At 38.3% G+C, this 24,652-nt stretch overlaps 1 protein-coding gene across 5 annotated transcripts in view; it reads left to right on the forward strand.

Annotated features, from left to right (window-relative positions):
• SCAPER (S-phase cyclin A associated protein in the ER) overlaps nucleotides 1-24,652 on the forward strand; it is a 160,228-nt gene that overhangs the window by 84,650 nt on the left and 50,926 nt on the right. For all 5 annotated transcript variants that reach the window (XM_068695860.1, XM_068695862.1, XM_068695863.1 and 2 more), the window contains 2 exons: nucleotides 1,431-1,557; nucleotides 19,944-20,059. In XM_068695860.1, coding sequence (XP_068551961.1) covers nucleotides 1,431-1,557; nucleotides 19,944-20,059 — 243 coding nt within the window. The remainder of the gene's footprint in view (nucleotides 1-1,430; nucleotides 1,558-19,943; nucleotides 20,060-24,652) is intronic.

Below are 24,652 nucleotides of genomic sequence, written 5' to 3' on the forward strand. Positions count from 1 at the left end.
TCTGTCTCCTGTCTCACCTCTAGAACAGTTAAGGCAATCTTTTTTTTCCTGTTACTCTGTCGTCACTTTGTGACTGCTTTCTGACATCACACTGATGTCCCATTTTATGATAAACATTGATATCTTTCCTGTAGGTCTGTATTTACTTCTAGTCACGACAGTATTTTCTTTCTCTCATGCTGCTCAGTTACCAGCTTCTTCCCACTTCCAGTACAAATTTTTCTACTAGCTCAAACTAAAGGTCCAGCAAGTGCAGCAGAGCTGCCAGTAGCACTAAGACAGTGGCTTGCAAATAGTGGCAAGTACTGACTGATACTTCCTCACCGCTTCTCATAATCCCATAGTAAGGGACCCTGTTTAGCATTTTTATCACCTGCCTATAATGCCTCTACAGATGTAGAAGTCTACATGTGAGCTAGTTACTGATTTCATATTCAGGGCAAGGAAAAATGTATTGAGTGTGCTTTATTTTACACTCCAGGAAGAGATGAGTGGTGCCTTGAAACTGTGTATTGTTCCTCACTGCCAACAAGAGAGCATAGCCCAGAGGTAGATATGTAAAATTGAAATGAGTCTGAATCCACGTGTATGTGCATCTCTCCCACCTCTGCATTTTGGCTTCATTACTGACCCTCGTTAATGGAATGCCCTTTCTGAGGTAGCCTGCAGAGTCACTAGTTTTCACGTGTTCAAATAAACCTGAACAGCTATTTCTTTTATGATGCCTATAAGAAATTAGCCGAGTAGTCTGCTGTTCTGTTTTTCTTACTCATCTCAAGAGGGAACTACTCAGATAAGTGGGCAGGAAAAATTGAGCAATGGAGGAAAAGGGCATATTGAAAAGTAAGATGACTTCCAATACCTAAAATGGGCCAACAGGAAAGGTGGGGAGGGACTGTTTGTCAGGAAGTGTAGTGATAGGACAAGAGGTAATGATTTAAAACTAAAAAAGGGTTGATTGAGATTAGATATTAGGAATAAATTATTTACTGGCAGGGAGGTGGAAGTAGGTGATCTTGATTGAAGGTCCCTTCCAACCCAAACCATTCTGTGATTCCATGACAAAAACTGGCAGGATAAACTGTGGTGGGATAATAGGGAAATTAACTTGTTTGAGCAATTAAATTAATTAATTAATTAACGTAGGACTAATGAAGAATTGCCTTTATGGCTATACCATTCACATTATTTCCATACCATTTCCCTAAAACAGCTGATAGTGAAAAGTCATAGACACTCAAAGCTGACAGTGCCTGCTTGTTGTGTTGCACACTTTAGTTGCTGTTCAGTATAGATGATATTTTTACACCGATTTTCGCTGTTGTTTTGTTGAAATGTATTTACTGGAGTATCATTACAAAGATGAAATTTTCCATGATTTGGAGACTTTTTTGTTGTTTTAACTGCTCTTTGTTTTCTGTTTCATGAAGGTTACAGCGATTAGCAAAAGACCTTTTCAAGCACCTCCAGATGCAGGATAGCGGTTTGTTGGCAAACAACAAGGTTTCTGCTCTGGACCGGACTTTAGGAGAGATCTCTCGTATTCTGGAAAAAGAGGTATTGTGACTATTACTGTCTGACATGATTAATCTATAAACTGTGTTGCCCTCAAGATCAATTTGGATTTGGGAATGTTTTAGATGTGTATTGATGAATACTAATGACTACTATAGTAGAAGCTTGGAAGTTTCAGAGTGTATCTGAAGGGAGTTCAACTGTCTAAGTGAACAGAGAACTCTGTTCATACGAGAGAGCTCTGTTTCTAGCATTGTGCATTAATTAATGCATATGTTACTAATTTTGAGAAGTTACCTAATAAAATGCAGTAATTATAAATATGTATTGGAATTCATGTGTTACTAGGTATCAGTACTTCAGGATTCAATTTTTTATTTAAATGTTAAATTTAATGACAAGGAGGCTTTGAAGAGAAAAACAGTGCAAGTTTTCTTTTTCTTCTTTCTCAAATACTCACTTTTTTCATCAGGTAGGTTCAGGACTCTTGCTATGAGCATGATGCATACGCAGTATGGTGTGTTCTAGTTACTAGTAGAATATGAATATCATTTTTTTAAATCAAACAATGACAGGATTGTATGAATTTTCTAGTCTGTTTACATGGGATTTCTAGTGTCATCATTTCTGATCTGTTAGTAACTCTAGATAAGTCTATGATTCTACCACAAGTAAACAACATTTAAACAAGTGGATTTGGCATGGATTGTTTTCCACTTACATTCTCTAGTATTTTAGAAAACTGTCTGATGTAAGTAGAATTTAAGCTAATTTTATGAGACCAGGCAAGTGATTTTGTATTTCTGGAATTATAAAAGCTGATTCAAGCTTGCACATTTCTGTGATGGGTATCATGAAGTTTAACTTTGTTATATTAGATTGTGGCAAATAGGTTTTCGTTTTACATTTACTGAAGTGTAAAGATTGGTAAAAAACATGCATGTAATGTAAAAGACATAATTCTGTATAATAAAGTGAGTGCTGTTCATTTCCCAGTTTGTGCTAACATATACCAACCTATGTTAATAACTGGAGTTGCACTTAGGAGTAGAGGAAGGTTGGTAAAGTGAGGATAAACACTTGTTTATCCTGTGCCATTTGTCCTCTTGGTACAACCAAAGGAACCAGTGGAAGATTTTGAGCTTTCTAATTAGGAGGCCAGCTCTGTTCTGCCAGGAGACCCAGCACATATTAGAACAGCTTTTGCTGTGGTATTTCAAAGATATTTTGAGTCTGGCTGCAACCCAGACTGGCTAGTTGTGTTTTTTTCTGTTCTCATCTTGCTTCCTGAAGCTGCAATGGCTTGCACTTCACCCATAGGAGGAAAGTGGTCAGTTAAGAGTAAGTAGGAGATCTTTTTGCTTATTCACAGTGTAAGAGTTGCACAGAAGTTGACATAAGTTGGTAGTTTGATTTAATTGAAATTACAGATCTGGCCTAATACTATTTTAAAATAAGACTCTCATTACATTCAGGCTATCATGGTTTGATTTTATATGTTTAATAAGGTTTATTATAAACATAATTACTATATTATAAATAAGCTTTTATTTAGCTGGCTAAATATTTTACAAGTGATTTGTCTGATCTGTTGTACTTTAATTTGTCCTTCTGCCTGTTGTCCTCAGGATGCTTTTGCAGTAGAACAAATGAAAGGATGGTTAAATAGTCATCTTAGTACTAAATATTTCACTGGATGTTGTTAATGGTTTGAGCCATGTAATTACACTTTTAGAAGTCTTTTAACTCTGCACTGCAATTAGCAAGTTTTCACAGGACTGAGTCTTAAGACTTCTTCCATGTCCCCCAGCACCAAAGAACTGAAAAGCTCTGGGGGTGCTTTTTAGACAGGAGTTGGCAGTGTCATGCCAGGAGAAATGAGAGCTCTCTCACTCCTCTGTAAATGTGCTTGGTTAGAGTATGCAGAAAGGTGCCTCAGCTGTTCCTGGTGGCATCCTTTCTCCTCATCCGGAAATTCAGGAAGGTCCCACATCACAGAGCTGTTGTGCTTTCCCAGAACACTGCTAAGCCCGTTTCTTGGGGTTGGTCTTCAGCGGAGGGTTGAGGTGGTATGCGAATATATCATATGTTTTTATGTTTTGAAATTTCTCTTAAGTGCTGTGCTTATAAAGCCTGCCTTGCTTTAAGGTAAAGTGCTGAATTTTTGTAATTGAGAGACTAGAATTTTCATCTTTATTATTATTTCAATGTGGTTGGCCTGCTGGCATAGTGATTTGCCTTGTAATTCAACATTTTACACTGTTAGAACCTCCGTATTTGAGTTTTCCAAAGGAAGGTTATATTGTTCTCTCATTGACCCTTAGAAAAGATCTCTTTCATATCTGTAATCACGACATCCTGAAAACTAGTAGTGAGAGAAACCAAGTTAATAAAATCCGAGGAGGGGGTTTCATCATTGTGGTTCAGAGTTAGTTTCTGTAAAAATAACTGCCATGCTTGAAAGTTTTCACAGCTTACTCAGTGTGAAACACAGCTTCTAATAGCATATACTTTTAAATCCTGAACAGTGCCGGGATACTGTTCTCCTGTGTGTTATTTTAGTTACTTTGAGTTGCTGATCAAGTTTAATAGCAGTTTTGAAAGACTTCCAACATTTTCCAATTGTGCAGTGTTTGTGTTAATTACTGAAATATTAATTTCATATTTATTTCAAAATATAGAAAATCCGTTGTTGCATGAGGTCTCTAAAAAGATTTATCTATTTGTGTAGTTTTTTGTAGGTTTTTTTTTTTACAGGAAACTGTAGCTTCTTGAGATTCTTTTAAATATGACATGAATTGCAGCTAAATGTTAATCATCAATTGTTTGTAATGTTACTGCTTGTTGAGCCTGCAGTCGGGAAATAAAAGGTAAATTTGGTGATAGACATACATTATTTGTTGTTGATTTGGATTTTTACCCTCAAATCATTATTCTTCTGCTGGAGAAGTCTTATTACATCTGAGTGTCCTAATCGATAAGGTCAAGAAAGATTGATTGCAATAGCTGTCACTGTGTTTACGGCACAGATCGTAGGTAGTCATTTATAGAAGTGGATAGTAATTCTCTTGTTAACTTGTGAGTCAAGAAATCAGCAGACACATCTTACATGTCAATGGGCGGTGAGAAGAATCTTGATGTTGTCAGTCATTGACTGAGAGGAGGAGACTGACACTGTTAATTGAATTTCCCTGGAGAGCATAAAAATATACCATAATGTAGGGGGAGGAATGGGGGAGTGGGAACCACACAAGCTGTCAGTGTGTGTGAGCTGATAACAGTGATTTACCCTTGCTAATGGCCTGGGTTGAATAAAGAATTGCCCTAAGGGAGGACAGAGTTAACAACAATAGATCCTTGCCACTTACTAGAAATTCTTCAGACTCAGAAAAAGTTATGCACAAGTATTGTCAAATAAAATTGATTAAAAAAAAAAAAAAAACCACCGGTAATACTCTGTAACATTTAATTTTTCTTCTGTTAGTAGCTTACATTGACTGAAAAAAGTGTATGCTAGCTCCCTGGGGAAATGAAGATTTGTTTTACGAAGAGCAGAATACCAGTACAGCAGGAAGCGTTTGTTCATAGTTTAAAGGGGTTTTGCATCAGCCTATACTCTAGATACTCAGGTTGTTGAAGTGCAGATTCTGAGGATCTGACAAGAAGTGTGGCCATTAGTTGCCCACAGCCTGTGGTTCACACATGCATTTTAATTAAATCAACATAGACGGTGCTATAAAGTCATAAACCACAATGTTGTTTCAATTTTAAGCAGATTCCTGCCCAATGCCCCTTTGGAATGCATCCTTGCTTCTGCTGGTGACATCAGTCCAGAGGTACAAAGCTGGATGGCGCTGTATGTGCCCAGTATGCTGTCCCTGGATCTGGCATACACTGTGTTAAGGCTTTGATTGGGTTGTGCTCTAGGTTACTGGAAGGCAGTCCTTAGGTTTTGTGCAGTCTCTCATCCTTTCTGGCAGAAATCCTGAAAGGAAGCTGTATTCACTTTCACCTCTACTTTGTTTTAAACAAATATTAAACAAAAACACCAAAACAAAACAAAGAAAAAACGTGCACACAAACACAATAGCAGAATGCATGCAAATGTTACCAAAATGCCATGGCCTGATGTTGGCAAATTGTCATGTGGGACTATTTGAGATCTTAAACTGAACGTTATCAGATCTTAAATACTCTTAAGAATATGCCTTTGCTTAAACAAAGAAACAAAAAACAAAACACTGCTGACAAAAATATATGTAGCCTCTTAAAGAAGGCAGAACTGCAGGACTAAAACAGTTTTCCTGCCACTTTTTTCTGCTTTTGAGTTTATACATGACCGTTCTTCAACAGAACTAATCTTCCATTATCAAGGGCAGCAGTGTGTTTCAGATACACAGGGAACCCAGGATTAACAGCTCAAGTTTGACTTGAGCACTCATACAGAAATGTCCTGTAATAGGGAATTCAGAAACAAGCAGATTGAAATCAGTGTGACCACAGATACAGTATTAAGCTGCTAATGTTTACATCATTAATTTTCTTCAGTGTACAGAGGTGATCTTTACTGATTTATAAACAACAAACAAAACCACTGTTTTTTATTCTGTGTAATTGCTGTGTGTTCTGCTGCCTGCAGTATGTGTATTTCTGAGGCTATGAACCTGACCTGGGTCAGAGGTGACTGCTGCTCATTCAGATGGTCTTCCTAGACCTGCTGACACATCACTTCCCTAAAATTCTCCCTGATGTGTTTTTAGCTTAGTGTTGTTTTGGTGGGGTTTATTTTGCTTAGTTTGTTTTGATACAGTTTTTAAATGCCCTACTTTAAAATGTTCATGGTACTGCAGCTGACGCAGCCCACTGTTCTGAGGACCGTGCTGGATGCTGCGTTCAGGAAGGAGCGCGGTGACAAGCAGCCGAGGGCAGCAGCCTTTTCACCTGGCTCAGCTGCAGCTACAACACTGCAGTTAGATCACTGCTGTTAAATGTGTTCAATACATATCTGTGACATTGAGTCAAGCTGTTAATGTATCTCACATCCTCTTGACTGGGAATGTGACATACACAGTTTCGGTATGATCACAAAGGGAACCTCAGGATTTTTGGAATTCAAGTGCAACAGTTAATCTGCTTAACTGCAGGTTTTTTCATAACGTTTCTCGTCAGACCACGAGTTTGAAAATGGTATTTATCACAACGCAAGTTATAAAATTCCTCTAACCTAAGTGATTTGATGGGGAGCATCCTACAGATGTGCTGCTGAGGAGAGAGCTACAGGGGAAGAACAGGGGTTTTATAAATGTCCCAGCCTAAGCAAATGTTAAAGCTTGAAGCTCACACTTATCACTAGGCACAAAGCCCTAACAAGCAAGATTTCCATGGTTCTGATGTTTATAAAATTACTAGGATTTTGTATTGTTTTGATGATAGGTGTGTCATGGTTTCCTTCAGGTATCCTAGGTGCAGTAAATAATACTGCAAATTAGTTTATTAAAGTATGGGACTAAAACTGATCTGAAGTGGATAGAAGAGGAGGCTTACAACAAATAGAGCCACATTCATGGCGCTTATACCTACTCATCAGCTCTCTTGGCACAGTTCTAACAGTAGCTGCTTTTCAGTAGACTAAGTTTCACGGCATTTATTTTTAGTAAGCTGGAATAGTCCTCATCCTGAGAAGGGATTTCAGGGAAAGAAATGCATTCACTTAGGAAAGATGTGATTTTATAACTCAAAAATGTGTGAATCTAAGCTAGTAATTGTTTCTATACTTTTATTATTTTTAAAAAGGCTCTCAATGCTTGTAACTTCGAAAAAGTACTCTCCTGGTGACCATTAATGGTTTGTTTAGTGCCAGGCAATGTTTTTGTTTTTCCAATTTTTAGATGATGTCAGTTGTTTACGTTTCAGGAAAATGTTTGTGGTAACTTTCAAATGCAAGGGGACTATAGGGAGACAGTGTTTATGCCATTGTAAAGACTGTCAGAAATGGCTGGCCTTAGCAGCACAGTAAGGGTGCCTATTTATGATTTGTTCTCTAAACTGTCAGGCCCACTGGGTATGGTGACCATAGCCAGTGGTAAGGTTCATAGGCCAGTTTTTGGAAGGCACATTGAGCTGTCTGTCCAGCTCGTCCTTCTCCCCCACACCCTCCCCAGTAACAGAAACTGAATCACCAGAAACTTAAACAGTAAGATTAAAAACTGGTTTTGCTTCGTGTATCAGCTCTTTGGCAATGGTAAGTGGAACATGTAAGCTTTTGTACCATTTGCGAAAAATTTCTTAAAAATCCTCCCCACGAATATTTAAAATTGTTCTTGTGCGTGTGTGTGTAAAGTGCGTATATGCAGACAAACAGATTTTAGAAGCAAATATTCACAAATGTTACGTACTTAGGGTACCATGTAAGAACACAAGAATTGTGATTCCCTGTCTCTTCCACATTTGGTTCTGATGCTGCAGTAGTTTGTGAAGCTGGCTCTAGCACCTAGGTAGCTGCCTCTTTGTAGTGTAGCGGAGTACTGTAGCCATCCAAAAAGAATTAAAGACATTGAATTTAACAGCTGAATTTTATTTTTCAGAAGTATTCCGGACCAGCTGAAAAGGCAATGATGTATGTTTAAGCTTTTCTTAATTTACTTTTGAGTATGTTTTAACTGGATATGGCATCATTGCTCCACATAATCACTGAATGAATGCTAGACAAGATACTGCAATTTGATACCAAACTCTTGAAGGAATTTAGAATTGCTAAGCAAAAGTAACATGACAAGGTAGTATATTTTATGCTAGATTATGTGTTCAGAAAAATTAGCCTAGCTTTAGAGTGTGCAAGTCATAGCTTGCTGTTTAACTTCAAATTCGCAGTTGAAAGTTTTCTTCATTATGAAATAGATGTAGAAAATTTTAAGCCTAATTTTTAACCTAAAAATGAATGATCCTGATTTAACTTAGTTTTGTTAGTTAGACTACTTAGGGACAAGGATGATGATTATCTCTGAAGAAAGCAGGAGTGTTAGAAGGGGAAGCAATGACTCATTAATTTCTTCAGAATTAATAATTGCTTTTGAAGCATTGAAGGGTCAGCTGGTAATAAGATGATGGCAAAAATTGGTGAATCACAATGAGCCTCACAGGACATTGTATGTGAGAAATGGTGAAAATGACTGGTGCAGGGATTCTGCTGAAGTCATGGCATATGACGTAACCCAGCTCGTACCCCACCATCAGTATTTTGTGATCTCACATCTATGTATGTGTGCACACAGAGTCACAGTGGTGTGTGAGCACAAGAAGTGCACCTCAGCCAGTTTCTGTAAACAGCCTCACGACTACGTAATTTCTCAGTCTGAGTGAAGATTTCAAAAGTTACTTAAACTTCGACATTTTAACATTATTATAGTAATAAAAAGCTCAGTCAAAATGCCAGGCTTTTATAGGTGTTTTTGTGATTGAGAGGAATTTTTCTCCTTGAAGGGATTTGTTTTTTTCCTTGCGATGCAGAGCTTTGTTTTCCCATTTACTTACCATCTCCCATTTCCCCACTAGAGGACACTACGGGCAGAAACAACAGCACGTCCCCTCATCCTTACAAGTAACACAGCTCTATTTAGAAGTCAAATTCTGGTTTGGAAGAAAAAATGCTTAGATGAGATTTCAATCTGGTTAATACTGAAGTGACTTCTAGGTCCAGAGGTGTTACCTGCTAAATTGGTTTGCCCATTAATTTTCAAAGTGCACTGAACTTCATTATGGCTATCATCAGAACAGGAACTCAGGCATTGGTGACTCTTGTATGGGACAAACCAGCCCCGGTGTCGTTCAGTGGGGGTACTCCTGTCACTAGAGCACACCTCGGCCTTTCTGCCAGCAGCTCCTGCCAGTCCTGTGGCACTACGCATGTGGGCTTAGAAATTGCACAGCTTCGTTTCCCACTCAGCTCCTTAGAGCAGCAGGCCTCCTGGTTTTGATATATGGAATATTTACTCAGGTAAACAGGAGATAGACTGTCGGGACTTTAAAGCTGACTGCACGTTTTAGGGTGTTCATATGAAAAAAAAAATCAACATGCACAGTGTTCATATTAAAAATGAACACAAAGCAAAGTGGCACACACCTACAGTTACATAGGCGTGTAGCTGAGTAATGTATGCCTGAAGCTACTCCCTAGAGCAGGTGAGGGGCAGCCAGCCTCTGGTACCCGAGCAGCCATTCCCTGCGCCCTCCTGCCAGGCCAGTGCCACAGGGCCGCAGCCACACTGACCCTGGCACGGCCCACGCAGGGCACTGGGACGAGACGTGCCCTGACTCCAGCCCCGTGCCCGCTCCTCCGCCAGCCTTGCGGCACCGCAGCGGGACCCTGTGGGGCTATTGATGCTGTCATGTTGTAACCTGCTGCCTTCGCTCAGGGATGTGATATGTGTCTTTTGGCTCGCAGCCATACAAAGATTGTGATCCGCGGCTCGTTCGCTTACAGCAAAAAGCTTTCTTTTACGCTGGGCAGTGGGCATTTAGTAGCCACAGTGTTTAAAAAATAAATGCTGTCTTAATTTTTTCTTTGCTTTCATCCAAGTTCTGGGGCTTTGTTCTTAATGAAAACAATTGCTGTTCTTACTTTTAAAGGTAATCAGAAGTTAAAACTTCAAGCTTCATTTTAGCTGAACATATTATATGTTCTGTATTGAAGATTGGATTAAATTTATTTCTTATTTTCAATAAAAACTAACAGTGCAGGTCAAATATCTGTAATAGTTTTGTTTTATGTGTCATAAAGTTCATGATTGTATCATAGTCGTAACATCCAAATATTTTCCTTGGTAGTATATTCAGAAGCTGAAATTACTGGAATAATTTGAATATTTTCTCTTGGAATATAAAAATCAAGTTATTTTCTGTTTGAAAAAATACTGTGTTTGTAGCAAGTGGTAAACTACAAATTTCAAAACATGAAATGAGGATAAATTTGGGGAATATTTCGGATTATTTTGTGGTGCCATAGGATAGGGAAGCAGTCACCTTTTCTGTATTGGCCTCATTCTACCTTGGTGCAATGGACACCAAATTAAGATAGAAACTTGTGGTGATCTGATCCAGGAGATCACACTAAGTTAATGTTAGTCATAATGCCTCTGAAAGAGCCATATTTATTCTGATTTGTGTGAGACTTAAATGTTTTTTTCTGTAGTCCTGTATCAGTAGAGTCCTCCTTTCTGCCCTAAAGGCATTCACCAAAATCACAGTGACAGCAATTGCTGAGCGTAAAGGGCAAGTTCCTTGCTTTATGGATTTATATCAGTGAGGAAGAAGAAAGCACTGAGAGTTGCCACCTTTGATTTTACTGTGTAAAATCAGCAAGTGGATTTAGCTCTCTTTCATGGGCCTGGAAGGTCCTTTATTGAAAAAGTGCAAGTGTCTGGCTGCTGGTGTTTGACAGTGAGGATATTTACCTTTTATTTGTCTCTTCTTTAAGATACAAAATACCCTCCTTAAATCAGCCAGCTGGCAGGGATTGGGGTGAGGTTGGTTAGGGACAAGAGGCAGCACAGTCGATAAGCTTTGTCTTGCTCCCTGTTTTGCAGGATATGTGTGCCTGTGGCCCGTGGAATATAAGTTGTATTCAACAAGTTGTATTCAACTTCAGATACTCCTGCAGTAGCCAGTTTCAGCCTGCTGTGATGTCTGGGGAAGGGAAGTCATTAATCAAATTTAAAGCTGAATTACAGCAGTTTAAAAATGATTTAAAGTCAAAATCCAAAGTTTATGAAGTGGATAGAATTTTAAAACTTAAACACAAGTCTTTTTTTACCAGCTAAAACTAGAATTCAGGCCCTTGGATCTCTGTATTTTACCACAAAAATCTAGTAATTTTGTGAACACAGAACATAACAGGGAATTCTGTATTTATGCTTCCTTTGCTCTAAGTGTAAATCAAGGCTAAAGCTGTCCTTAGGAAAATACAGAATACTGCGTCCAGAGCACGAACTCAGCATCTGATCAAATGGATATAACTGATGGAAAACCTGAGATCTAAGTAACCCTACTCAAAATGAATTCAGCACTATAAAGCCTTTAATTGGGAGGTTAGGAGCTCTTCATGTGTGAATATTGAGCTCTGAGCGTCAGTGAAGCATGTTGCCAGAAGCACATGGTGTGAAAAGGTTCAGCAATGTGCAGAGACTGAAGTGTGGTGTATCAGCTGCATCAGCCATCTTAACTCCGTGTGGTACAAACTACTCCTAGTTGCAGAAATGTCAACTCATCCGACCAGCAGTGGTGGTGGGCAGGGTAGCTACACCCTGGTGGCTATTGTTCAAAGAGCAAGATGCATGCAAACACAGGAGGAGCTCTTAGGACAGCATTTTCTGCCCAAGCAGACATTCCTTGTCACTGCCAGGAAGAAGTCAATAGGTCAAATGTGTGTTGCCTCGTGCGAGTTGGACCAGGCAGCTTTATATCATCAATAATTTGTTTGCCCGGAGTTTCTGTAATCTATGGATTAACCTTTTTCTCAAGATGAACATATAAATAGGAACTTGTTACTAGAGGTCAGCCACAGACTATTTTTTAACTTGTTTGCTGGAAATGGTATTACAAGGCAAGTTCAGTTCACAGATAAGCTCTGCACTGTTATTATTCCAAGATTATTGGGAGGGTAACTTACTCTGCAGAGTGTGTTACTGAAAACTGCTGTGTTGATTTCTGAATCTGTGATACACAGTTAGATGTTGTTAGCTTCCAAGGCACTTAACGCTGTACTAGTTGGGGCCTTTTGCTGTCCGGTCTGGTGCTCCTTTTTCTTCTGTGTCCATTTGTATCAGAATACATTCCAACATATGCAGTCATTTCTTCATTAAGTATTTGCAGGACAAGAGATCTGTTTTAATATCATAAAACCAGAGTAAATAACCACAGTTAATTATTTTCTTCATATTGTGTTTTCCTGCACCCGATCTGTCTGCCTGTGGTAGGGGCATCCATGCAGTTGTACCAGTGCTAGCACTGAGTGCAGGCACAGCAGTGAGCATTTGGTGGTAAGAAAATCCCCTAGGCATTTCTGCTAATGAGCAGGTGCCAATTTAGATAGAGATCATGGCTAAAGTAATTATTTTCTGTGCTTTTATATTTTTGAAGAACTGAAGGTTTTATTTCATTTAGTCTGCTGGTATATGTTAACACACATGCTCAATTTTTTTTAAATTCCACTTCTGACTTGAAACCATATCACCTAGAGATGCCTTTTGTTGTGCATTCTCGTCTGAAATACTTTGCAAACCCATGTTTTTTATCTACACAGCAGTCTTCTGTTACTGTTGTGTGGATGGGGTAATGGGCAAATAGTCCAAGGGGTTACAAGAGAGTACCCAAGGCAATCAGCGTGAAAGCTGTATTTAGAATTCAAGAGTTTTTGACTGCCCTGCAGGTCTTCAAACAAACAACCGTACCTCCCTCTCTCTATCTCCTCCCATTTAATTTTAATATCTCTAGTTTTGCTGGATTGCACTGGTTTTCATAGTTCAGCTGGAGTCACTGCTGCTTTCCTGTGGCCAAAAGTTTTCAATAATGAAATGTCAGCAATAGGGATTTAAGAATGAATCAATCATGCAAGAGATCTGCAACGTTTCTATTCACTGGACAATTTCTTATCCAAAAAATTCCTGGGAGAGAACAGGAGAAGATCACAAGTGGTGCTTAGTATATTTGTTTGGGAACTGTCAAAATGGTCCTAGCTAACTGAGTCATCCATAGAGATCTAGGAGCAGTTGTTCCTGGTTGAACCTTTATCCTTGCTTTTCTTTGAATTAATACACTCATTGGATGTCCAGTTATTTATAAATAGAGTGAACATTTTTATTTTTAATAAGCACAAGTGCTGTAATGCTCAATGCTGTCTTAATATTTATAAGTACATCTTATTTTCGCAAACAATATTGCCTATTTCTGGTTAGTCTCCTTAGAATGAGTGAAAGCAGCTAAACAGATAACGTGGAGTTCACTGTTCTACGTTCACCTGTTTTTGCTTTTTGGCTTTCACTGGGTTGTGGAAGTTCACAAACAGGATTGTGACAGTCCTGTCCTCAACATCAACGCAGTCATTAATAGAGTGCCTCTCTGTGATTTTACTGTTGAACTGAAAAGAAACTGCAGAACTTGGAAGATTGTTGGAATAAGGTTCATCTTCCTCAATAGGATAATGGCGTAATTCAAAAAGGAACTCTACTCAGTATGATTTACCTTACAATATGGAACAACATTAGGAAATAGAAGTATGGATTAAAGAATGTGCATAGGCAGAAGTTAAACTTATAAACACGTGACATTTAGTGTTTGCAAGACAGACTTCAGAACAGACCTAGACTGATTTTAAGTAGCTTGTAATCTATGACAGTCATAATGTGCTTATAGAAAGTATACTAGTAAATGACTTTTTTTTTAACTTTTCATTTAATTTGAAAACAAAGAAAGCTTAATCTTTATTGTTATATTTCAGTGGTGTAGCAACAGCTGTTCTTTTCAGCCTTTCTTCTCGTTGTACCTATGTATTTTTCTTCCTTTATGCTAAATATATGTAATTGCAGTTAATAGAGCTTTATTAATAAAGAAAACAAAAGAAAAGGGAAAAAAAGTCACCACCAAAACAGTATTATCCAAATGGCTAAGAGGCTGCATGGTAAGCTCTTCAGGGGAGTGTGGAAGTACTGAACATCATGCAGGGAGGTACCAAGGTACCCTGGATTTACCTGCCTACCATCTCAGGATCTAAGCAGATGCTAGGTGAGCATCCTCACCTAGATGAAGATGCTGAGATCAGTTGTTTTGGAATGAAAACACAGAAATTAGAGGAGCTGGCTTATCTTTAAGGCTTCAGAATCAGCTAGCTCTGCTCTTTGCTTTGTGCAAAGGAGCACTACTCAAGCCCTCCTTTCTGTGGCATTGTGTAGTATAACCTAAGGAGCTTGGGTGCCTTAACACGTGAGCAATTCTTGAAGGGGGAGTTGGAACAAATGCCTATTAGATGTCCTTAATGCAAATGAATGCCTCCCCATAATGGTACACAGATGAGCTAAGCCAGTCTTGTCTTGTACTTGAATCCCACACCTAGTTTCAGATTTACTTTTTCCTACTGATGTGCAGTGCCTGAAATTCTGTTGTAGGTCAAGTCACTCATTTTGAAAACCAGTTTAAGATTTTTCATGTGAGTAGGGCATTATTATACTAGTGTAGTACTGATTTCACTAGACAGAATTATTACAGAAAACAAAATTGAGTACTTCAGTAGAAAATATTATTTTGCTATGTTCTCTCTAGTGATTCTTACTAAATACGCTTTTTCCTGGAGGACTGACAAGAGTGTGGACTTTATATGCTGACCAATGTATCTGTGATTTTGTATGTGCTTGTAGATACAATGATGCATTTATTTAAAGGGAGGAGGTAAAAATAAATAAATAAATAAATAAAAATAAAAAAAAGAGGATCCAGCCCAGGATTCAGTTATCTGGCTTCTTTTCCCAAGGCAGCTTTGAACTGTATTTCTTAGCCCCTGGCATTTAAGAATCTTCAAACACCCAAGAAAACGAAAGAAGAACACTCTAAAGATGGATTTCAACTACATTTTGCTAATTAGTTTTTACTTCTTCCTTCAGAAAACAGTTTAACAAATGCAGAATAGTCACACAAGTTCAGTGTGTTCTTTAGAAATAGAAATCAAAGTTTCAAAGTACTTGGGTTTGATTCACAAATATTTTCCATCTTAACAGTTTTAGTTCCTGAGGTCTCCTCAAAATGTCTTTTCAGATTAGTTTTTTATTCAGACATACAGGGTGGGACTGACAGAATGTGTTCTTTTGGATGATGAAGGAAAATGTTTTTTAATCAACATCAGAATATTGATTATGGATGCCTGTCTGTGGGGTGGTTTGCACAGCAGTATTTTTAAAGGTAGTTTGAAAAGATTTCCGATACAGGTGCTGATATTCAAACAGAAGTGCTGAAGTTACATGGAACAGAGATGCTAAAGCTGGCATGAAATCATTTTGGATGTTAAAGGTCTGCATTATTTCTGGTTCTTCTCTGTATATTAAATAATAAGAGTACTTTAGCAGGCGAAATGTATGGAAGTGAGTACTTTGGTACAGGACATTGGATTTCACCCAATAACTCTTTCACCAAATTAATAAATTATGATTTAACTAGGATCATATTTTTCTAGGAGATAATCAGGTTTGATTTAAAAACTTCAAATGATTGAGTGTCGACTATATCCTAAGTATATTATGGTAGTCGTTAATTACTCTTGGCATTAAAAAAAATCACTTTCTTATCTGAATTCATCCAGTCTCGACTTCTAAATCCCAGCTGTTACTGTGCATTATCAGAAATAGTCTTCCCATTCAGGTGCTTCCATCCGGTGATCCTGTCATATTTTTACTTTCCCTGACATACAATAGATTGTACTTCCATAGTGTCTCACGTTGAGACAGGTTTCTCTGGCCTCCAAGCTTGTTTGATAAACCTTCCAGTTTGTCCAATGGCCTGTTTAAAGCAGGAACAGCAGAGCAGGGTAGCAGTTTTGGCTTTTCTTCTGCCCTGGAATATTCTATGTAGGCATCAAAAAGTGTTACTAATTGATGTTCACTTTACTTCGCTCTGTGTTACTTAGTATACCCACTGAAATGTATAAATAACTCGAAGATGTTTCTCCTGTTTTGATTTTATTTCAAAGGCATACAGTTATATTATCCAGCTACCTCAACAAATGAATCAAACCCCAGCAAAGTAATAGCACTACTGGCCCTTTACGTATTTCTGTTGCCTGTGTATCTGAGCAGAGTAATTGGATATTGTGAGGCATATGTATTAATGACTTGTTTTTGCTGTGTTTATTTTTCTTTGTGAAATGTCAGATGATGAGATGAAACTGTTCTTTTGAGCTCTGTATTAGGCCTGCTAGTTCTTGACTTTGCCAGATCTACTGGTATCATTGGGTAAGTGGTGCTTCTGAAGGTGCCACAGATGCCAAACCCTGATAAAATCCACCCTGTCTTGCTAATGAACACACAGACAGTTGTTCCCCATCTGCTGCCTCTGTCTGGAAGGTTAGGAAGCCCTTCCTTCCTGATCACAAAGGACGTAATTATTGTCTGTAGAGGAGTCAAGTACAAAGACAGTTCATCCAGTCTGACCGCTACTACACTGCAGGCCACCAAAGATTAACAGCTGCTTCTCCTTTGATTAGGTTAGGTAATAACAGTTACTTTAGTTAATAATTGGATGGATTCCCAGGCCATGTAATTCAGGTTTAGGCTGTCATTTTTTGCTGGCATGTTGCTGAGCTGTATTATTGGAATGGAGCCTGTAATCCTATTAGTCAGTTGTCACTCAAGCCATAGGAGAGGAGAAAAGGGGAATTCAAATCCATTAAGGTGTTGTAACAGGTAAATCAGCCGCACTTGGTGGGAGTGTGCAGGGAGCTTTCCTGAGTGTTTGTCATGATTTTAAAAAGAAAAGAGTAATTTTAAAACTTTATTAAAATGCTTAGTTCATAATTAATCCCTAATGTTGTTACATGGTTCATTGTCGTTTCTGTTCAGTTTGCCACATGTGCATTAATGTGCCTACATTGTGCTGAAGAGCTACGTGATTCATACACTGCTGTGTTGAAGTTAGTTAACGAATGCTCTAAATGACAAGTGTATAGTAGTCCAAAAATCACAAATGCACACTTAATATCACGTTAGCTGTGTTGACTTTCCTCCTGTACAAACAAGACTACTGTATTTTACAATGGTGCAAAGAAAACAACTTTTTTTTCTTGTATTAGTTTTGAGTGCAGCATCATCTGTTCTGACTACTACATCTCCAATGCTATTTTTTTTAATGGTTAAGACAAATTTAGGTGGCATCTGCATGGCTTTTGTGCCTTCTCCAATCTCTGTTAAGAAATGCTTAGATGACAGTAATAATCATTTTTTTTCCGTACATGTTCTTTTGCCCCTGTTCTCCTGCATGACAAGGTAGCTTTAGAGCTTTGAAATCCTTTTATACATGCAATCAGGTTGTCTTAAAATGTTGTTTAAAATAGTTACGTATTTGTGAAAGTATGCATGAGCAAGGCAAAGCAGTTTCACTGTTTGAAAACCAAACTTAAATATCTTTTCTAATGTTCAACACACATAAGCCTCATTGTATTGACTGCCTTTGCTGAATAAGCTTCCTGATCTAACTGTGTGGCCACTCTGAAGGAACAGTTTCTATAGTGAAATTATGAAACAGTTTCATAAGCATCTAGCGAAGTAGTTCAAGAGAATAGGTTGGAAGTCTGGAGAATTCTCTCAGGCAGCAAAAATGTGCCATGCTGGTTTGTGCTCTTCCAGGCAGGGAGTTAATGTTATCTCGCGACAGGATCTGTCATTTTTCATATTCATGTGGTGTCTGATCTGCTCGGTGCTTTTGCTGCTACGAAAGTAAAAGTTGTAATTACCCAAACGGGTCTTTCATTCAGACACACTGAAATCTTTGATTTATTCATACAGGTCAGTGGGTAATACAAAGCAACAGAGAATGATAAGTGAGCATCAATTAGTAACAGGTTTCGGTTTCTGCATACAATTTAAAAAAGAATATTATTGAGCAAGGGCTTTGAGTAACTTCTATGCCTCAGCCTACTTCTAATGTTTTACTACGCATCAGCTAACGTGAAGCTTTAACACTACAGAACATCAAGTGAATTTGGATCGTATTTTGAAGGATGTAGGTTAATTTTAGAAACAAATTGAGTAAGATATCCTGCTCTCATGTGGTTATGCTTTAAGAAAGATTTCTTCAGATGAATATGTAAATACTTCAAAATTTGAAAACCATCTCAAGTAGAAATTAATTCAGATGTCTTAAAAACATGTTGAATTTATTTGGCTGCTGTATTTCAGGACAGTATGGCAATATTTTTCAGTCCTTGGGTGATTTAATACTGTTCTTTCCTTACACACAGCTCGTCTTCTACCTGAGGTCTCGTATTGTGGGTACCTGAGGAGTTGCCTGTGCATTTTTCACTGTTTTCTCAGATGGCACAGTCACACAGCATTCACTCTGAAAACATCAGTGATGTAATATTCAAGTGACTCTGCTCTTCTGTGGCTGGGGCATGCTTTCCCAGCAGTTCCCATCACCTGTGCTGACCCAAGGCCAGGCAGAGGAGCTGTCCCTGCAGCAGGGGCTGTTGGCAGAAGGGTGCCTGCGTGGCGCATGCGTACTGGCACATACTCACAAGCACTGTGTGCCAGCAGCTATTTCTGTAGTCGGCATTGTGTTTCAATAAATGGGCTAAAAGCTCTTGGGTTTCTCCATCCAGAAAGGACCCTTGGAGATAAATATGTTTGATAGCATGCCAAAAGCCAGTGAGATCAGTAGCATGCTCCTAATCTCTGGGTGGCAGTTTTACAGACCTCTGTAAGCGCGGTGAACAGTTTGCTCAAGGATCCTTCCCAGCTTTGCTTCCAGTTTGTGTTTCTTCCTCTTATTTAAGTTCCACCCCCTACCCCTTTCATGAGCATACTTAGGGATTTATTTCCACGATAGCTAAATGTCAAAATGCTGATTAAGTAATCTAGAGAGGAGAATAATAGGGATTAAAGCTGAATGATACTAAACTGGGAGAAATTACAAACTCACTTCAGCTTGATAGAAAGCTAGTAGTAAAGGAAGTTATTTACAATGTAGACTTGGGGGTTGCAAAGTATACTTGTGTTTTAGCAAAATACTGTACAAAACTAAAGGTTTAAGGATAAAATAACACTCTGCTTGGTGATGCTGTCAGGCTTTCTTCCAGAGCAAGGACTGAATTTGAGGGGTCCACATACTGTGAAATATGAAACCCGGTATCATCAGCGTAATGATGGCACTCACGTTTTAATGTGATCTGTCCAAGGGATTTTATGCACACGTAGAACAAATCAGGGAACAAGTCTGGCGGTTGTCGCCTTTCAAAAAAGTTTGTAAGAAAGAAGAAATACCCATCTAGAGACTGTCCGTATTCATTCAAACATATGAAAAGCATTGAAGTATAGCTACAAAAATAACAGTAACAGGTAAAGATTAACTTCATTGAAATCCCTAAAACATTCTGTCGTTACTGAAAATTCTTCCAGTGTTAATTTATAAGTGTTATCTTTATATAGTACGTAGTATGGATGTGTTGTCTTTGATAAAGTAATGTGGGAAATTCAACTCCCGCGCCTTCTAAAGAATACTCTTACTTGTGCACAGGCATTTCACTGCTCTTTTTCAGAAGTTCGCAACATGATAAACACACATATTAAGGATTTCCTACACTGATATGAAAACTCAGGACAATAGTCTTCCAGTCATCTGTCATATCCAGGAATTTTATTAATTTCTATTGGTTTTCTTCTGTGTTTGTGTTTGTCTAGAACACAGCAGATCAAATCGCATTTCGGGCTGCAGGAGGACTGACAGCTCTTGAACATGTTCTTCAAGCAGTGACTTCTCCCACCAACCTGAATGCAATTTCACGGGTTCCTTTTAAGTAAGTATTAGCAGTCCTTCATTAGTCATTTGGTATCACTAGAATATTTATTTCACATCTGCTGCTTCATTACTGGTTCTTCTCATAGTCCAATGGTGAACTTCAAAGAAAAAGCATGCTCTACTCTGTGCTGCCACGGAAGGTGAAAGACATTTCCACTCTACTTCTAGTTTTCAAACTTTGTGACTTTTTTTCTAGCCATGATATATTTGAACAATGGCATCCTCAATTGTACAAAATGAGAAAAGAGAAAGCAATTAAACAGAAGAGGCTACCTTTTATAAAAAAGGAAGTACATACCTTTTAAAGTTGATATGTAGAGATCTCTAGTGGAAGATCTCTTATATTTTCTTTCTAACAGCTTCTAATTCACTGTAGTCTGACTACTTTTAAAGAGAAGAGTTCTGAGATACTGCTGGCTGAAAGGGCTTCTACAAACTAAATCCAAATTCTTATGGATTAGAGGAATCCCTCTTTATGCACATGAGAACAGAAGGGTTGAAATATCTAATCCTTGAGGAAAAAAAAAAAGGTCGTGACTAAACAGAATACCTGCAAAAACTGATAACTGGAAAAGCATGCTTTTTTCTCCCTAATCTCTGACTGTAGTTTGTCTACATTTAGAGGCCTGTTTGTGCTGTCTGTCAGAGCAGAGTTAGCGACATTTTTAGTACAAGAACAACCAAGCCTGAGATACTCTGTTGTATACCATTGTCATCATTTCTTTGTAAATGTATTTTAATATTCTAATTATTTGAATTTAACAAATATAGTGTGTTTAGATCTGTAGTGTCCATTATATGTTATGGGACAGGTGTAAAGTGCTAGGAAAGAACACTTAGGAAAAAATGTGCTTTTAATAGCCTATCTTTGCTTGAGAAAAAGAACAAAATTCCCACATTCCCTGTAAGCCATGCAGAATGCACTTCCTGCAGGTCTAGCCAGTTCCACTGATGAGTGATTGTGAATTAGTGCTACAGTGAGCAGCTCAGCAGTAACTGCTGGGAGAATGAAAAATACTACTCAGTCTGTAATGAAGCATTTAAATAACGGTATAATTATACTGACCTCTTGACCAAAGTGTTTGTGACTTGGAGGACTACCAAATGATCATCTTCTGCCAGAGCTCAGACCTCAAATTAAGATCAGCTGTTTACAGATAGTGAGATGTACTGTATTTGCAATTAGTGACATATTCTTTTAAGCACTGTGTGAAATTTAACATAAACAGGAATAAAATTATTTTAAACAGAAAGGCTCACATTTTGGGAATGCGGTTGATACAGTTTCATTCATTCCTGCCATGAGAGCATGTTAAAAAATTGCTATAAGTTACTTACTGATGTTTTTATAAACAAGTGCAACATGTGAAGTAGATTTACTGTTGTTTCCTGAAGAAGCAAAGCAGTAGAGCTAATGCTATTATATTCCATTTCCTGCTGTTCTTAAGGCTGTGAAGCACCTTTGCTTTGCTCCATTCATGACTCAAATACAAAGACTGCCTTTCTATGAACTATTGGAAAACATTTTCAAAATTTTGGTTGCTTTTGGGTGTTAACTTAAGCTATGTTTTCAGACTACATCCTTCCAATTTAATGCCTTGCTTATTAGCATGAATGACTAAAGCATTTTGAAAATTTAACAGAAACTTTACATTGCCTGAAACGAACAAAAAAAATCTGCTGTTTGTTTGTGTTTAAATGCTAATATTCTGAAAAATATGAAAAGCATTCTATTCGTTGAATCAGTACAAATGTCCCAAAAGACTCTGAAGCAAAGTTGTTTTAAGAGAACATACGCAGTCATTTAGCAGTAAGCAGCAGCTTCTTCAGCGTGTTCATGGGAGCCCTCGTTCTGTAGGCAATGCACAAAGAGCACAGAGACCTGCAAGGAGCCAGGTTCCACTTTTACCATCATTTTCATGTGTTGTATTGCTGCTCAGAGAGAGCTTCCAGTTCTTAGTGCTGCAGCTGCAAAACCTGCCTGCAGCCGTGTGCCCTTTTCCATCTGTGAAGCATATGGCAAGGCACCATTAGGACAGTCCCATTTCTGCCAAGGGCAGGAGCGTGTAGTCCACCCACCAGCCAGGTACTGAGCCCATACCAATAAAGATGGGTTGGGGTGAATATTGTGGAGGACTTTTAGTTAGAAAGTTCGAGTTTTTCTGTAGGCAGAGGTGTAAATTAAATGGGTAGGCATATGACAGATTTTATTTAGACATCTTATAAATGAAACTAAGAATTTGCCTGTTGGGTCTTTGACCCATACAAATAAAAGTAGCAGATTTTTAATTTTTCAGTATACAGTTTTTGTGATGGAAGCCAATATCAAACTTCAGCTGTTTCTCTGACTGTTAACAGACATGTTGGAGAAGTACAATTTAGAGGTGTACAATTAGCTTTAAACTAACAAATTTAACATTAGGGCTTATGTCCAGTGCAGTACATTTTCAGCATTTGTCATACCTTTTCCATATGGCATTTTTCCCCTGTGAAACGGTTGCCAAAATCAGAGTCAATACAATTCCCTAAGTGGGAGATTGTACCTAAAGTATACCGTACAGCTTACTGTTAAATACAAATAAACGTTGCTATTCATCCTCTTATACAGTTCTAATATGAGGATGAAAACATATCTAAATGATAAGGGAATAGAAGTTTTCAAATATAATAATAGAATTTCAAATATAATAATAGAATTATCATGCAGTTTGCACTTCATGGGTTTGTAGGTCTAATTATTGCTGATAAGCTTTCCCCCTTATTATCTTCCATATGATTGCCACTCATATTTGTTAGACTCCTCCTATTCTGTTTTATTATTGCCACTTCTCAAGATCGTGTGCTGCAAAGTAGCAGTAAAAATACTCCATTACTCCATATAGGAATCACTATAGACAATTGAGAACATGTGGATGAATTCATAAAGAGATTAATGATTATAACCATACTGCATTATAGAAATTTTGAAAGACTTTCTTGAAAAAATAACTGTGTTGTTTGCTGCTAGAAATCACAAAATGGAATTCATATGCTTTGTGTGAATCCTCTGTACATTGATACTTTTCACCTTTGGAAATTGTGGATATGTCTACTTCCCTAGCTATTCCTTTATATGGGTATAAATAAACCGTATTTTTCATGCAAAGGTGAAAAATGTAGTAAAACTAAAGTCACAGAATCACAGAATTTCTAGGTTGGAAGAGACCTCAAGATCATCGAGTCCAACCTCTGACCTAACACTAACAGTCCCCACTAAACCATATCCCTAAGCTCTACATCTAAAGGTCTTTTGAAGACCTCCAGGGATGGTGACTCCACCACTTCCCCGGGCAGCCTGTTCCAGTGCCTAACAACCCTTTCAGTAAAGAAGTTCTTCCTAACATCCAACCTAAACCTCCCCTGGCACAACTTTAGCCCATTCCCCCTTGTCCTGTCACCAGGCACGTGGGAGAACAGGCCAACCCCCACCTCACTACAGCCTCCTTTAAGGTACCTGTAGAGAGCAGTAAGGGCGCCCCTGAGCCTCCTCTTCTCCAGGCTGAACAAGCCCAGCTCCTTCAGCCGCTGCTCGTAGGACTTGTTCTCCAGGCCCCTCACCAGCTTCGTCGCCCTTCTCTGGACCCGCTCAAGCACCTCGATGTCCTACTTGTAGCGAGGGGCCCAAAACTGAACACAGTACTCGAGGTGCGGCCTCACCAGAGCCGAGTACAGGGGGACGATCACCTCCCTATTTTTTTTTTAAATTAATTAAAAAAAATTTAGAGGCACTTCTGAGTGAACCAAGCCTATCTGCGTTTGGATTCGTTTAATGACGGCATTAACATCCTTGAGACCTGTCCCAGAAATGTCCAAACAGTTCAACTTCTTGAAACAAAGAAGGTATCCAATTCCCACATCTGTGATTTTAGGGTTACAAGACAAGTCTAATACCAAAAGATTCTCAAGTCCCTTTTTCAATACTCGTACTGGTGCTTTGTTCTGCGAAGGCCCGCATCTGATAAAGCGTTGTCTTTCAAGAGAAGCCTTTTTACACTAGACAGAGCCTCTTTAGTGAGGTGTTCTAAAAGTTAATGTTCATCTCCAAGTTTAAGTCTGTTAAGGCAACAGAATTTCAACTAGACAGTGGCCTTTTAAGACGTTCTGTCAGCAGCTGATGCATTGAGCTTGATTTAAATATTTTGATATAATGAAATATTACTCTCTCATAAGGTATTCTGTTTGCAAATGCTTTTTTTCTTAAGAAATAACAGAGCGTTCAACCAACAGTTGGCCTTTAGTTTGGACATTGAACAAATGTTTAACTTTTAAAGAAGAAAATGTTACACACTTTCCTCAATAGTCCCGTGTATCGTAAGTCCTTAGTATTCATTTTATTTGGGTGGTATGATTTGTGTTTCTTTTTGGTTTTATGGTATTTGTGAAAATAGAACCAAACAGTGAGCTTTATAGCCATCTGAAAGTAGTGTAGATGTAGAAGTATGTTTGGAGGATGTACAGGTTGCACATAATTTAACACAGAATCTTGATCTAAATGCAGGTTTATTAGACAGTAGCTTTTTAGCTTACGTTTGATTTCAGGAATACTGATTTT

This window comes from Anas acuta, chromosome 12 (assembly GCF_963932015.1).
Source record: "Anas acuta chromosome 12, bAnaAcu1.1, whole genome shotgun sequence".
Classification (NCBI taxonomy): Eukaryota; Metazoa; Chordata; class Aves; order Anseriformes; family Anatidae; genus Anas; species Anas acuta.